General features: G+C 35.2%; 1 protein-coding gene across 2 annotated transcripts; it reads right to left on the minus strand.

Moving 5' to 3' along the window:
- Window positions 1–518: 518 nt before the first annotated feature.
- syncripl (synaptotagmin binding, cytoplasmic RNA interacting protein, like) lies at window positions 519–15,884 on the minus strand. Of its 2 annotated transcripts, XM_073826773.1 has the most exons (13): window positions 15,746–15,884; window positions 12,824–12,982; window positions 11,306–11,424; window positions 10,121–10,228; window positions 9,839–9,952; window positions 9,112–9,288; window positions 8,904–9,039; window positions 7,323–7,528; window positions 5,932–6,081; window positions 5,738–5,859; window positions 4,035–4,395; window positions 3,829–3,855; window positions 519–1,856 (listed from the first exon to the last, which is right to left on the minus strand). In XM_073826773.1, exons 2-13 carry the CDS (start codon window positions 12,969–12,971, stop codon window positions 1,818–1,820), a joined length of 1,707 nt encoding a protein of 568 aa, XP_073682874.1. In that variant the 5' UTR covers window positions 12,972–12,982; window positions 15,746–15,884; the 3' UTR covers window positions 519–1,817. The 2 variants fall into 2 exon arrangements, with proteins under 2 accessions (XP_073682874.1, XP_073682875.1); XM_073826774.1 differs by lacking the exon at window positions 3,829–3,855.
- Between the last annotated feature and the right edge of the window lie 1,676 nt (window positions 15,885–17,560).

Below are 17,560 nucleotides of genomic sequence, written 5' to 3' on the forward strand. Positions count from 1 at the left end.
GTATAAATCTCAATGGTAAAAAATGTACCCTTTTGACTGGTTTTTGTGGTCCAGGGTCACATATGACTTATGAACTAAAAAGCAAATGTACTTAGGTAGATGGGATCTGTGGGTAGAACCTGTAACCATCATATCAAGTCTGAGATCTCTACCCCTTACCTTTGCTGATGCCCAGACAATATTAGGACAGAGATAAAGAATAACCAACATAATACAAAATCCTAATTATTTTAGAGAAAAATTAACTTTTTTCAGTGTACACTCTTAGAAATGTCTTTCTTATTTTTATATTCTGAAGAACCTTTTGCCACAAAAAACATTTTAAAGGTTCTTCAGATGTTAAAGGTTCTTTAAGGAACCACTTAGGCAAAAAAAAAAGTTGTGCTATGGCATCGCGAAGCACCTTTATTTTAAAAGAGTGTAGAAATGTCTCTGTACAAACTTGTTTCACAGGGGCCGACTGCTGAAACGCCTTCTTTCACATCTTTCCAAAAGACAAGATTATGACAGTGAACGGGTTTTAAGATAGAATTCAAAACCTTTATTACAAAAATAAGTTACACTCACCTCATTTTACAGTATAAAACAATTTATTTGCTGGAATGCAAAAACGTTGTTGGCCACCAACAATAGTTTAAAACTGCTCACATCTTTTCAAAAGGTTGCAATGTTACAGCTTTATCGAGAGGGAGTTAACTGTGTACAAAACCGGTTGAATGGTTCGGTCACCTGCTTGCTATATATGGAATATAAACTGAGGCTGCAGTGTCCCTTTTCCTACAAAACCCAGTTCGTCTCTGGCCTGCGAAAGCAAGCTCGGGAAAGTACCGAGCGTTCCTATCGATAGTCATGATTGAGTAGAAAAGCTCCATAATTGATGGTCGGCGTGAAGCGTCCGGCGTCGGCAGAGAAAAAGGACACTGCAGGGCTTGGCAAATGCGGCGGATGCATTTGTGATGTTTAAGCCAATACAAAAGTAACATTTTATTCCAAACTATCATACAATCATACACCCAGTAACTACATAATCTGAAGAAGCAAGGCAGCTAATTCAGTTGAAAGGAGGATAAAAGCAGGGCTCGTTCCAGCTCATCATATGAGATTCATTTGCATGCCCAGTTTTACTGTTTGCAATGTCAGAGCAGCAGCCGATTGACTATATTACATTAAGAATACCTGCTGCCCTTGTGCATATTTCATAAGAAACAAGCCCTGCTCCTATGCAATGTCGACGTGTCCCTATTTACAGTACAGGCAGGGTAGTTGAATCCTCTCTACTGAGGTAGTTAACTGACCCTTAAAAAGACAAGTTCTGAAAAGAACCACGTTCCTGGAATGCCTGACTTGTCCACGCGAGGCGGTTACACCAAAAACCCCAATCCAAGCGCTTTAGGTTAACATGGACTTTCAGACAACAAAATTGTAGTTAGCACAAAAATATACATCAGCATCAAGCTCCTCTGAGCCACTTCAAATGAAGGAGTAAAAAAAACAAAAAAAAAAACAAAAACAAAGGAAAAGTGCAAAAACACATCTGACATATTGGGGATCCTTGAGAGTCTGAACTTCAGTTCCAGAATGTGTCGTGTTTAGGCGTAGGCTATATATATATATATAAACGGGGGAATAGTAGTGAGAGGGTTTATTTAGACGGGCTCCGAATGGGTGTCCGAGAACTCAAAAACTCTTATAGGGTTTGTCTGGGGGTGGCAGTACAGGAGATATGCTTCAATACAGGCTGGAATTTCATTGGACCTTTGAATTTAACCTATGAACACTGGCAGCATCCGGTGTAACCCCATACAACAAGTCAGTCTTCATACTACCTGGTCAGGACCAGCCTCGACCCCCTTTCCCTGTGGGAAGAAAAAACACACATGCTTTATTCGCACAAACACGAGCGGCGCTACACAATCAGGCTCATGCAGGACCTTCACAACAAAAGCACAGGAGATGGAGGGAATCTTCTTATCAAAGATATCACAAAAAGAGAATGGTTTTAAAGAAACATTGGCACAATATTATAATTGTGTGCTGAAGCGTGAGCGAGCGTGTCCAGGGGCAGGACTGATGCTGCTGAAGTGCACCTGCTTTTACGTTCACCATTAAATCATTAAGTCATTATTTCGACCATTAAGTTGCTAATGAGCCCATCTTTAAGACAAGTTTTATGATCCTCCCTTGTCTTGAGCAAATGTGTGTTAATATAGGCGTGCCTATTTAAAACATTACTAGCAAAACAAGCATTCGATTATTTAACTTATTTCTGTGATTTATTTAAACCATTTTAAATCAGCAGATTTAAATACCTCAAACGCAACATTTTTTTACAAAATAAATTAAATAAGAGATTAATGGAGTATTTTTTTTTACAAGAAAATACAATTTTAGTCTTTCTACTTAGTTTACACATTTAATTGAATGTTACTTGCTGTCTCTTAGTAATTATTTGCCAAATTTACTGGCTGTTTGAGTAAATCCTTCCCAATTTTATTTCCCAGACATTGTTTTACTAGTAAGTTTTTTCCGAGTTGTGTAGTAAAAGCTACTTTTTTAAACTAGATTGTTATTGTTTTTACTCAATTCTGCATTTGTAGATTGTAATTTGCTAAAAATAGTTTTTTGAATAGTGAAAAAGCACATCTAAGCCATTTTAGAGCAAATTATGCTCCAAATTTATTATTTTTTATACTAAGTAGCTGAAAAACAAAACCAAAGTTTAATCAATCATTAATCATTTAACAATCAAGAACTTAAAAATTGAGTTTCATATAAACATTTTACTTGAGGTTTTTATATTACATTTTCAACAACCTATTAGTTTTTACTCTGAAAATATTGTTGAAATATTTAAACCGTGAATAAAAGATTCATCAAAATGAAGGTGGATAAACTACAAATATTCGTTTTTAACTATGTAAAACAGTTTACCTGTTGTAGTCCATGTTTTGTGCATGAAACCGACACTGACAGTCAAAACGAAAAGCAGAAAGCTAAATAAATAAGCTTCCATTGACGTATGGTTTGTTAGGATAGGACAATATTTGGACGAGATACAACTGTTTGAAAATCTGGAAACGGACGGTGCAAAAATCTCAAAATATTGAGAAAATCACCTTTAAAAGTTGTGCAAATTAAGTTCTTAGCAATGCATATTACCAATCAAAAATGAAGTTGATACATTTACGGTAGGAAAAATGTATTTATAAATATTGTTATGGAACATTCTTTACTTAACACCCTAAAAATTTAACATTTTGACCCATAGAATATATTTTTTGCTAGTGCTATTTAAGACTGGTTTTGTGGTCAAGGGACAAAATGTCACCCATTTTGGTCAATTGCAGTTTTAGCCAATACTGAAAATTATTCAAACCACAGATATTTAAGCTATATCGCCCAGACCTAATTAGTTACACTGCAAAAAATGCATTTCTGATTTTTTTTTTTTTGTCTTGTTTCCAGCCAAAATATCTTTAAAATTCTTCTTGTTTTCAGAAAAAACAAGTCAAAATTAAGTAAGCTTTTGCTCGAAACAAGCAGAATAATTTGCTAATGGGATAAGAAAAATAATCTTGTTTTCTGTTTGAAATAAGATTTTTTTTCTTACCCCATTGGCAGACTTGCTTTCTCTGAAAACAAGAAAATATTTACTTTTTTTTTTTTTTTGGATGGAAACAAGACCAAAAAAACATCCAAGTATGAAAAGCATTTTTTGTAGTGTAGTGCTACAGTTGAGTTCTTCTTTCGAAGACACTTTGCATAAAACAAATCAGTTTACGCATGTACTGTGAACTGAATTTCCAGGAATGAAAGAGAAGTGCAAACCTTTGGTCCATTTCGTCCACAAGGTGCCTTGCATATGTAAGCAATATGAAAAGGAGGGGGAGGAAAAAACAAACGCCAAAACATGTATTTTGATCACTATGTCCTTTTGTCAAATTTGACTTAATAAAGTGAGTGCACATCCAGCCTACAGCCTTTCAAAACCTCCGGTCAACACTCCAGGAATGCTCCACCCACACATCACGTACCACTCGACATCTCTGCTGGACGCCTCCTCTGGACCCTCGGCCGCCTCGGCCGTACCCCGGACCCACACGCTGAGAGAAAGCGGCCCGTCCTCTGGTAGGGGTGGAGCCGCGGCCTCTGGACAGTGTGGGGCCGCGGGCTCCTCTGCCGCCTCTTCCTCTGACGTGAGCTTGAAAGTCATCGTAGCCGTAGTAGGGGTCGTCGTAACCGCCTCTGTAGTTGTGATAGTCATAGCCGTAGTAATCGTAATAATCTTCATAGCTGTAATAGTCGTGGGGATACGAATAACCTCTAGCGCCTCGTCCTCTCGCTCTCGTCGGGGGATGCATATGCGGTGGCCCGTAGTAATAATACTCATCATACCTGAAACAGATGCACACGTTTACAATCTATATACAACCATTCAATTGTGAGTGTTTTAGCACTGGTTGCTTATGCCTCAGAATAAAAAAAAATAAAATATTGGGGTCACTATATACATTATAGTCTGATATAGGGGGAATAATAAGGAAAAACAGATCAATTTTACACAAATATGCAATTTGGTGCAGATGCTAATATTTATTTAGACATATTGATAGGGATGCACCGAAATTAAAATTCTCGGGCTGAAACCACAAAAAAAAATTAAACACTGGGCCGAAGGCGATTACCGAACAGTTTGTGTTTTTTTTCCACCAATTTCTTTCACCATTGCATAAATCAAATAGCCAAAAAGTCTTGCTTTTCAAAAAATAAATAAGTAAATAAAAAATCAAATACAAAACAATTTAAAAATATTTACTTAACACTGAACATTTTTAACATTCTAGTAGACATTAAAGCCTACCAACAAATCACAATTTAACTTAAAAATTATTAATTTAGATCCCCTTCTTGAATCAGGCATGTGTTTTTAATGTACACATTTTTTTTTTGACATTTTTCAAGAATACATATTCATCTCACTTTAAAGGTTTGATCATGCAGTGCATTTTTATTGTGCAATTATTGCACAATAGCCTACACACAGCACAAGCCTGATTTCCACAAACACTTTTATCCATTATTTTGATTTTAAATGCAAACATTGCTATTGAAAATGCCTTTTCAGCATTGTGATTAGTTTTTTTTACAGTGATACAGTAACCTTTATTGACGAGTTTAAACATAATAAATATAAGCAACACATTATCAATGCTTTTTACTTTTGCATTCACTTACAGATTTATATATTAAGTTGCTCAAGCAAGTGGCAAAACATTTAAACTGCTTATGTTATCACAAACATTCTAAATTAAAAATTATTGAGAGAAACAGTCAGTTCTACTGCCTCTTCTTTTGCATTTAAATCTTTATTACAAGCAATGCTGTTGTTAATAAAGAACTTTGTTTTCCTACGTTCACGAGTTCCATATATTATTGCCTTGCTTATCTAAAAATGCTCTTAGACAATAACCCATATGCGTTGACTGTGAAACACAGTAGACTTTAATTATACGCATTTATGGTGTAATTATGACATTTCCGTGTCAATCCTTGTTCATATTTACTGCAAACAATGCGCTGTCACTTTAATTCTGCGCATGCAGAGCACCCCTAGTTATTATGGACTTTTGCTCGTTATTTTAATGTTATTTTTAGACCTTGAGAGAGCACCTGTTGTACTATTTTTCTCAAGTGTGCTCAAGGGAACTTATATGACAAAGCTCATAAATCGTCTTACATTTGAGTTTTAGCAGCTTGTCTCTGGGCCTTTCGCTCTTTCCTCTTCTGATCAGGCGGCTTTGCAAAGACAATTTCAATTTGTTCCCCTTCCAAATCCTTCCCGTGCATTTCAGCTAGAGCCTGCAGAAAAAAACACTGGTTAAAATCTGTGCATAAATTACTGACAAATGATGCAGAGGAAGAGATAATTACCTTAACAGCACTATCTCTCTCCTCAAAGTGGATGAAGGCGTAGTCTTTAAGCTTTTTAACCCTTTCCAGTTTGCCAAACTGACAGAACGTCTTCTCGAGAAGCTCTTCCGTTACTGTGCTCGCCAGGTTTCTTACAAAGAGGACTTTGACCTAAACAATACATGCAAACAAATCTTTTCAGTAAATATAATTGACCATTTATGTGCATGTGAATCTCATTTAACGAATTTTTTTGCATAAAGATAAAGCTCATCTAACATTTGCATAACAAATAAGCACAAATTACATTCACATTCAAACTTATTCTCACTGTGGTGTTCAGTTTTCAAAATTCTCATTCTCCAAATACAAATTTATCACAGCTACACAGATAATCAACCTTTAGCTGCTTGACTAATGTTGTCAGTATACACATTTTATGCACTGACTTTACATTAGAAATGTTTCACTACTTCAATGCTAAATAAAATGGATTTTAAATCTACAGCTGACAAAAAATTCTTCATATCTTGCATGACAGAAAACTGCCCTCTCTCAAGGCAAATTATGGTATGCTATGTTTCGTTATTACTCATTTATAACAAACATTTTCTAATCGAGGTCTGTGTTTATCACAGCAATGACCTGGATTGCTGAAACAGACTTAAAGATTTAAAAACCTCAAGTGAAAGTCTGAAGAAAAAGGCATTTGTTTTTCTTAGTTCTCAGAATTAAAGAATGTATGCGTTACATTGCATAACTTCGCAAGTGAACAAACCCACGGATAGAGATGATATCAGTGAAAACTGACATGCAAAGTTCAGAACCAAGTTTTTTGTGTGTGTATTATAACCATATGTGACCCTAGACCATAAAAAAACAAGTCTTAAGTAGCACAGGTATATTCAGAGCAATAGGCAAAAATACCTTTTATGGGTCAAAATGATAGATTTTTCTTTTATGCCACAAATCACTAGGGCATTAAGTAAAGATCATGTTCAAAGAAGACATTTTGTAAATTTCCTACAATAAATATATATCAAAACTTAGTTTTTGATTAGTAATATGCATTGTTAAGAATCATTTGGACAAATTTAAGGGCGATTTTCTCAATATTTTGATTTTTTGCACCCTCAGATTGCAGTTTTTCAAATAGTTGTATGTCAACCAAATATTGTCCCATCCTAACAACCATACATCAATTGAAAGCTTATTAAGATTTTTTTTTTTTTTAAATGACCCTTATGACTGGTTTTGTCGTCCAGGGTCACATATTTCCAAGAAAAAAGGTATACTGTGATACATATGATGGAATAAAAGTACTCATCATGATATAACATGCTCTGTATCATGTCTTATCGGCACCCTTACCTCGCCTACTCTTGCATTGCTTTTAGTGGAAACCAACGTACCTTAGCCATGACTTCAGGATCGGGGTCTTCTATGGGATCAGCCCATTCTACCGTCACCACATTCCCCCAAACCTTCACTTTTCCGCTCATTAATCGACGCCGCGCTTGGGCTGCCGTTTTATGATCCTCGTATTCTAGGAAGCAGAAGCCACGATTCTTCTTTTTGTCATCAGGCTGATGATATAAGATGACGTCGTTCAAGCCCTCTGTTGAGAGTGAGGATGGAAAATTATTTCAAGGAAAGCTGAAGTTTGTTTTGACACAAAACCTTCACAAACACTTGACTTTTCAGTTAACCAAATAAAAATTAACTGCAGCCATGCACTTCCAAATATACTTTTAAAAACAAACTTCAGTACATTTAGCTGTTACGATATATTGGAAAATATGCCAGATCATTTTTTTGTTTTGGCCAGAAGATGTGGCAAAACAGATCATTAAAATAAACATAAGCTTTCCACTTAAAATAGTGCTGAATTTTTTTTTTTCAGAAAACTGCCAGTAATAATGTTTTGTAATTACTAAATTACAGATTTAATGCTTCACCACTACAGAAACAAATTTTTTAATATTTGTACATATTTGTCATATGAACTAAACACAAATAACGTTCAACGGAAAAAAAAAAAAAAAGAAAAATCTGGTATTTTTATAAGGTACTATCAGAGCATTGTGTATTTATCCATGTGCATTTTATATTTTATTTGCACAAACATTTCATAAGTTTATTTTGTTAGAAAAAAGAAAGGTTTAGAAAACTAAAACAAACAGATTGGTCACGTGCATGTACATATGCACAATATAAAGTGTGCTTTGTCTTTGCACAAGCAAAAACTGCATTTTTCATGTAAACATGATTGATATTAACACAAAATTATGATTATCTTATGGTCCAAATAATATCCTATTCAACGACTAGGGCTGTAACTAACAATTTTTTTTGGTAATCAAGTAATCGGTCGATTATTCTGACGATTAATTGAGTAATCAGATAATTTTTTTTTGTAGTAATAAAAATAGACCTAAGTGAACAATAGCCTTTAAAATAACTTAAAATGCATATATAATAGCAATGAGGCAAATGTTAGTTCAAATAAAGTATCAATCGCAAGTAATCATATGATTTTATTAAACAAATCTTAAAATACATAATGTATTATATACAACAGAGCTAATGTACATTACGCATTATAACTGCCTACAGGGGGCGCCAAAGGCCTGACAATTGTTTTTACACTTTACTGCGCAATCTAATCCATGTTTAATATTGATTCAACAGTTAATTAAAAATGTGCACTTAATCTTTAATATTTGGCTATAATACAATTGTGGATTTTTAAAAATCCAATACTCAAATATAAATGAGGAATCAATTACTTTAACAAATTTGACCATCCTCTATCTTAGAAAGTAACAGATGTCATCTTTCCTATTAAAAAACAGAATTATGCGAATGGAGATAAGGACTGAGAAGTTTCTTTGCTTGACATTATTGCTAGAATCTTCCAGCTCAGAGAAAATCAAATCGCAAAATACTTGCATTTTAAAATGTACACATATATACAAGTTAATAACACTTACCAGTAACTTTGGCAAACTCCTCCACGATCTGATCCTTAGTTTTGCTCTTGGGGATGGACCCCACAAAAAGACGATTGTTGGCGACAGAGATGCACACACCGATGTGTTTCCCGGGGCGAATTTCGTTGTTGTTACACTGCAGGAAAGATTACAGTCAGAATCTAAGACTAAAGGCTAGAAGGATAGAAACAAGCAGACGATCACTTACGAGTTTGACGGCTTGCTGAGCAGCTTCTTTAGTGCAGAAGGTGACAAAGGCGTATCCTCGGTTCAGCCCGCTGAGCGGGTCCATCATCAGACGCAGATCCCATATGGGTCCAGCTTTCTCAAACAGAGGGACTAGTTCATCTTCAAAGAGATCTCGCGGGATCTTTCCTACAAAAATCTATAAATGAAGAAACAAGATCAGCCATGATATAAAGACTGATGTCCATTAATATATCGTACTGAAATAAAGCAGACTCACTCCTAACTATTAGGACTGTGCGATATTAACAAAAAAAAGACATCTTACTGCTTTCTGTGATTGTTAGTCTTTTTAGTTCCACTACTTTAAGTTGTGCTTGTTACAGTGTAATTACATGCAATTATTATACAGTTATAGGTAGGGTTTGTTGCTTGTAATTACGAATCATTTGCTATCATTATTATAGTAAGTGTAATGTACAACAAGAACACTGTAAAATAAAAATGTTACTTTTTTTTATTAAAGGGCAAAGTTTGCCACCTTGTAAAACTTTACAAGTGGCAATAAGAATACATGAAGGGTCTTTAGACAAACAGAGTTGTCTAACTTTGGTTTCAATGCAAGATCCTAATGTGTTTTAATGTGTCTAAGAAATGGATGGTATACAGTGCATTTTAACATTTTAAGTTTAGAATAAAACAGACAGTCACACAAACTAGTAGCATGCTTAAATGACTAAAGCATTAACCTCTGTGCCGACGGTGGGCTGAACTCCAGCATGGGTCGACCCTGGAGGAGGACCGCCATACTTGCGCTGACCTGTCGTCACATCAAGCGTATAACCAGTTCTCTCCAGCAATGCCTGTGAAGAAGAAAACAAAAACAGTTGACCATCAGACAGTTGCTGCATCAATAGAAAAGAAAGAATAAGCAACAAAGAGCTAGATAAAATGAACAATAGACAGACAGGCAGAGAGTTCATTTGAGTTTGTGAACTGAAAAACCTGTATAACTGGCTGCACAGACTTACTTTGATTTTGGCCTCATCTGGTCCTTTAGTGGAGTCTGACACTTTGGTCCCCTGTTTCTCCCTCTGCCTGTACGTCTTCATCACTCCGCAGAGGAAGGCACTTTTATTCTGTTTAAAACAATAGCAATGGGTGAGCAGGTGTGTTTGTGTGCTTACAAGTGCATGGTAATATAGAACCAGGACAATAATGTCTGATCGATGAACAGCACAAGATAGAAAAATATTCTTGCAATCAAAGCCTGTTATGTAGTAAGAGAATGCAAACTGTTGAAAATCAGATGTCAGTATGTTAGATCCATGCACTAGAAAAATAGAGTAAAAATAGAGTAAAATCACAGACACGTCTTGACTGAATAACTTCAGCAGCTTTAATAAGGATTCATCCATTTTATTTATTTTACATTTGATTACATTTTAGTACCCGAATACTGTTAGATCTACCTGAAACCTTTAAGCACTGTTTATTTCAAACCGAATGAAATTCTTTATATTGCACAAAAAAACAACAGAAGTTGACCATTGTGCTGCATAAAAAGACAAAAGATAAATGTCTATAAAAAAAAAGAATAATCTTAATTTGTATATTTGTTCTATTGCATTTATTTGCACTATTGCTTGTTGATTTATTTATTTTTTTTACTGACTGTACTTGTCTTTAATGACGACTGAACTTTTTTTTTTACTATGCAATCAAAATTAAAAACAGTATCTAAAGGTCTCTAAAAGATTACATGGGCCAAAATTAATGAAAACAACTCATTTGTTGAGGCAGGACTAGTGAAAATTAGCTTTGAGGCCTGGAAACAATCCTTAATTTACTTTATTCTTACTACAGTTAACTACCAATTTGTTTTATTGTTGTATGCGAAAGAGTGTTTCTGCTACAACCAGTTCGAATCAAATCAGTAATAAATCAGATAAATCAGACTTGTTTTTTTTCCTACATTAATGCATATGTAAATTTTAATCAATGCACTTTAAGTATTATGAATTATAAACATTAAAGAGAAATCATAGTATGAAATAATAAGTGCCCAAGATTAGTATAAATGCCCTTATAACCCAAGAAAGCAAGGCTATGTTACACAGCATGAGTCCAGCTTTACCAAAAATAAACTGTGAAATGACATTACATTTCAGTACATCTTGTGTGCGACTGCATTAGTTTGGCCTTCTCAAACATACCTGAACATGCGACAGGTCGCTGTCTTTAAACTGCAGGAGAACTTGCAGCGCACCTTCTTCGTTGAACTCCTTCAGAGCTTCAATCGCTCTATCATCGAGATCACTGTGAGACACGAGTCCTGCACAAAAACACATACTCAGCATGCTGCAAATTGATATTATATTTACCTTCATTGGATGATACCAGCTACAATTTTAAAATCCTGATGAAAGGCGCGATCTGAACCACTGCAGTGCTTTCCTCAATTGATGTCATGTGTAATTTGACACAGTAGAGCAGAGCTATTGACTGCATCTCATAGACACAGCGTTTTATAAGCGTTAATCATCTAATCACGACCAGCTGCTGTCATTGTTCCTGCATGTGCACGTTTGGCAGCGTGCTTCCTCTGACGCCAGACAAAAACTCATTTTTGACTGTTTGATTTGTTCTTAAGGCTCAGATCACATTTCATTTATTCAGTTTTAACTACTTGAATCGAACTGACTCCTCCTATATTATATGGCATGTGGTGAGTGTTTATAAATAACAGAAACAATTGCATTACAGTAACACATCCAACAAAACAAAACACTGGCCTCACTGATCTGTTTGCATAAATAACAGTCATTAATTGTCAATAAAATCGTAAGCTTAAGATTAAAGGGACAGTTCACCAAAAATGAAAATTGTGTTTACTCGCTCTTAAGTTGTTCCGAACCTGCACGAACTTCTTTCTTCTGCCGAACATAAGATTTCAAAGAAAGTGGGCAACAAAGCAATTGTTTTGACTTTCATATTTTAGAAAAATACTATGGAAGTCAACGGAACCAGAAACTGCACGGTTACTCACATACTTAAATATATTCTTTGTGTTCAGCAGAATTAATACACTCATTTTCAGTTCGGAATATAATTTTAGAATGCAATGAGGGAGAGTAAATGATCATTTTAATTTCATTTGAGCCATTTTCATCCAGACATCAAAACCACTTTGCATACATAATACATGTCTAAAAATGGTTCTGCTTATTGGTTACATCATTAATGCCAGTAGTTAAAAATAATAATAGTACACAAAATGCCAAGGTCATGGGTTTGATTTCAAGGGGAATGTACTTGAAAGTCACTTTGAATAAAAAATTTCCACCAAATGTCTAAAAAATGTGAAACACTGAAAGTGTTGATCAGTGTCTAAGTCAGAAATAAACCCCACTATACAAAATAAAGTTTTTTTTTTTATATATTGATGGTTCCACAAAGAACTTTTAACATCCAAGAAATCTTCTAATTCCATAAAAGCTAATTTATTTTAAATATTAATATGTACTTTACAAGCACAAATATATATATATATATATATATATATATATATATATATATATATATATTTAGGCTCAAAGACTCTGTAGATCCCAAAATGATTCTTCCACTTCTGTTTTAAGCATCACTGCAAAACCACCCATTTTGCAACTTTTATTTCTAAGAGTGAGGTGTGAACATGTCTTGTATGGAGCGATAGATGCATTATGTCTCACCTGCTATGTAAATCTCATCTAGTTTGACTGCAACTTTTCTAGGTAAGCCGGCGTCTAGTAGCGTCTGGAAGTGCTCTGAATGGGTAACAGCCGCTGAAGACTCCACGGATTCATCCGTACCATTTCCATTTATATGCTCCGTGGCCATGTCTCCGGGACCTGTGCAGATGTAAGGGGCCAAATTAATCCAAAACTGGGTCAAAGTTGAGCGATCTGGAGCCTGCAGGCTGTCGTCATCACCACGAAAGTAGAGAGATGCAGAAACACTGCAGGACAGACTTGCAGAATTACTTACTGTAAGCAGTGTTTAATAATTATAAACAGTATGTTTATTCTTTTATCATCGTGCAATATGCATGCTGCTGTTATTAGAACTCCGATAATCTGTCAAACTATCATTTGCCCCAAGGAACGATATTTACAGAAACAGCAATTTGTTGTGCTGCTGTTTGGATTTTATTTTATAAATAACAGCCAGTCTTGAGAATCAAATGAGAAAGATTTAATCAAACACATCCTGAAACTAACCATTAAGAGTTCAAAACAACCTTGCATGATTAAATGTTATATAACCATTATATGTTAGGCTGTACCACAAAACCAGTCATACGTAGCACAGATATAGCCAAAAATACATAGCATGGGTCAAAATTATCAATGTTTGTTTTACGCCAAAAATCATTCAAATATAATGTAAATATGTTCCATAAAGATTTTTTTGTGTGAATTTCCTACTGTAAATATATCAAAACGTAATTTTTGATTAGTAATATGCATTATGCATTGCTAAGGACTTTATTCGGAAAACTTTAAAAGGCGATTTTCTCAATATTTAGATTGCACCCTCAGATTTCAAAGAGTTGTATTTCAGCCAAATATTGTCCTATCCTAACAAACAATACATCACTGGAAAGCTATTTATTAAATGTACAGATGATGTATAAATCTCAATTTCATAAAATTGACCCTTACGACTGGTTTTGTGGTTCTTGGTCGCATATACGGCTTATCTAAATTCATAACGCAAATTTGTAATATTGTAGACTTATTAGGTGATTCAAAACTCTAGTTTTCAATTTCATTATTCGAAAGACATTAGCTCAGTGATGACAAAAACTGTATTCAAGTGTAAAACACTCTATATTACTTCAGCATATCTAAACATAGTCTTCATAGACAGCTGTAAGACATCTCCATACACTTTCAAAACATTGTTTGAACATCACTGACAAATTAACCAAATGAGCAAATGGTTGCTGTGGGGTGGGACTATCCGTTTATCTGCCCAATGGCAGACCAAGGAAGCGTTCAGAAAAACCTGTTTGATAACAGCCATTTCTGCAATTTTGTCTGATGCTGCTGACATAGTACTTACTATTTACTTAAAAACTGTTACCAATTACAGAACTTAAAATATCCACTTGCACTTTAAATTCACTCCATACTGCACATTTTTAAATCTTGCGGCTAAAAACCAAAAACAAAGAACTACTAAATGCAATAAAACAACCCAACAGAAAACAACATGAATCAAGCCCATGTGTTACGCCAAACTCACAATAATTATCCCTTTCTATTGTTCATAGAGCTTTCTTGTCATTACAGTAAAATGTAGTGGAAGTAAGTCTCACTTAACATCAGTTATGAACGACTGCAACTGATATATCAACGCCTTTGTCATATTAGGATATTAACGCATTGACTCACAGCATTGCCTATTTTTTCCACTAACCTCAATGTGGCCAACGCAGCTTTGTCACTTTTAAAGAACAATAGCTGTCATTACAAGTATGCGTTATTAATTTAGAAAATTAAAGCACAATTCATGCACAATTCTTTCCACTAATTCAAATTCAATTCATTCGATTTCACTCAATCAGACGTCATATATTGAGTAACGTTAATTATATTGCTCAGCTAGCTTTGTAGACATCAGCTTGTCGGACCGAAATGAGTCATACTATCCATAAGTATGGCATTTATACCATATTTCAGCCTATAATCGTTAATAGATCATTGCAATAGTAACTGTACGAAGACAATAGCATCATGTCCTATATCTGTTAGCGCATTTCATCACTCAGACTTCCACGTGTTCCACCAGCCGAATAATTCCCGCTTCATCACGAGCATGTGCGCTGAGAGATTCTGCCTGCCTACAGACGAAAACACAAATCGGCCTTTTCTCGTCACAAAAACAATGCCGTTTACAAACCTTTGATATATTAGCGTTTGATCAATGTGATCGAAAGCGTTTATTTACAAATAGCGTGACACACTCAACTGTTAGCTCATTCCGTGACAAATGTTTACATTCAGCTTCAAACAGGAGACAGTGATGATAAAACGGCTTCTAGACACGTATTATCATCGGACTGTGTCTCTTTGTTGTGTCAGATACTGAATGACAAGGGCACACTCACTAGGCCACAACATATGAGCTACGTGGACACTCCGCGCTCTAATAAAGGCTGTTTTCAGCACCTCAGAGGAGTCTTTCAGCACGACTTCACACGTTATCTACTTCAAAAAGATAAAATGAACACTTTCGCCTGTGACTTTAGTCATGGTTGGCCGTGTTAAGTTTGTTTGTTTGACAACGTGTGTGTGTGTGTCAGGGGAGGAGAGGGGGCGACATCGTGTTTGATCATCCATCAAACAACAACAACCACATCAAGACTTTACCACACTACTTCAACGGTGTACGAGTATAGAAAGCAAACAATAGTCTGAGAATTAGTCATAAATGTGCGCGAATACCGCTCATCTTATACGTGAGGAGTTTCGCCGCGTGCGTGCCGCCACAAGAAGCCGGTGCGATCACTCTCTACGTTACTCTCAACTGAAAACCAAAGAAGCATCACTTCACCGCGAACACAACCGACTCTGCGCTCAGGAAATCTCAAGAGAACGTTCTCATACCTGTCAGTTAATATCTCGGATTATGTTGGGATAAATCCAGAGAGAAATGTACTGAAAGAGGATAAAGTGGCCAAATCCCGCCGTGTCTGCTATCTCACTCTTTTCAATAGGTCTGATGCAAAATGGCGGCGAAACTCATGCCGCGGGAGTTTTTTTCCGCTTCCGGTTGTACGGGGTTTCTCACGCAGCCATTGGAGGGGTCACATTACACCGAGCGTGTTCGGAATGGCATACTGTCTCACTACGTACTGAATTTTGCGCAGTATGCTGTACTCTGCATACTATTTTAAAACTAGTAGGTATTACAGTGGGTTTCTAGCTGACTACTTACTGAATACGAACACTATGTACTTTATAGAACTATTAGTACTTTAAAAATAGTTTTAGATAACAGGGCTCTGTCTCAAATTAAAAAAGCCTTGGTCTTTTTAATTTTATTGTATACTTCAATGTATATTTCACTGTATACTATATTTGATCAGTGTTGGGGGTAACGCATTACATGTAACACAAGTTAGGCTACGTAATAATATTACTTTTCCCAAGTAACTAGTAAAGTAACACATTACATTTTAATTGACAATTACTTTTTCAAATAAGTAACGCCTGTGTTTTCTCCTCATTTATTGAGTAATGTTGAGAGAAATTGTGAGTAAGATGTTACTTTAGTTCTAGAATAAATGTGAACATGCATTAATTCATCTCACCCACTAAAAAGCAGATACAGTGTTCTTCAAAATTAATAAAAACACTGAAATTCAATGCAAACCTGCCATAATTAAATATGTTTAATAATGCAAATATCCTTTATGTATTTAATCCCATTTTATTAACTGATGTCTTTGCTGCCAACCTTCAATGATTTAATTCATCCATACTAATGAGCAAAAATTACTCAAGATAATCTAACATTTGTTTTCCCTTTTTTTTTTTATTGCTGAGGAGTTGACATTTTTTCTTCTGCGGTCTACTGTACAGACGTCAATTTACTTTTCTCTAAGCCTGAGGCGTTTGGTGTGAAAAGGCTTTTACATTTGACAAAAATATAACTTTTTATAGTAAAAACAAACAAGCAAGCCCTGGCCAGATTTAAAAAGTAACATAAAAGTGACGTAACGCATTACTTTCCATAAAAAGTAACTGAGTAACGTAATTAGTTACTTTTTTAGGGAGTAACTCAATATTGTAATGCATGACTTTTAAAAGTAACTTTCCCAAACACTGTATTTAATAGCCCGCATATTTATAGGCAATTGAGGCATGTGCACTAGAAAGTTTAACCCTTTAAGTGTCACCCCCATTTTTGAACATAAATGTGAAAGTGCACTATCCAGATTTAAATTGTTATAATTCATGAATGCTTTGGAATACAGACCTAAGGTTTCTTTTTTAAGAAGATTACGGCAGAAGTTAGAAATCTTGTAAAAATATTAAAGTATCAAAAGGTTATAGAGCTTTAAATTTACAAAAAAAAAAAAAGGAAAATGCACTGTACCAATTTTTTCACATATATTTAAATGAAATATTTTTGAATCCAAAACTGGTATAAAAATAAAGCCTTATGTCTAACTAAGTTATGTTCCAAATTTGAAGTTGATAGAAAAAAACAATTAGGGTGTTATACTACAAACAGCCACCAGGTGCCATCAAATCTCCATTGACATTTTTTAATGCATTGTTCTGTCAATATTACATCTGCAAGATGTAGTTTGCTCATCTGCAATATGTCTATTGGACATTTCCTATCATGTATCCCAGATAGCACACGTATGTCTGCAAGATGTCTACTAACAAACTCTTGATCTGGAAAGCATC

This window comes from Garra rufa, chromosome 21 (assembly GCF_049309525.1).
Source record: "Garra rufa chromosome 21, GarRuf1.0, whole genome shotgun sequence".
NCBI lineage: Eukaryota > Metazoa > Chordata > Actinopteri > Cypriniformes > Cyprinidae > Garra > Garra rufa.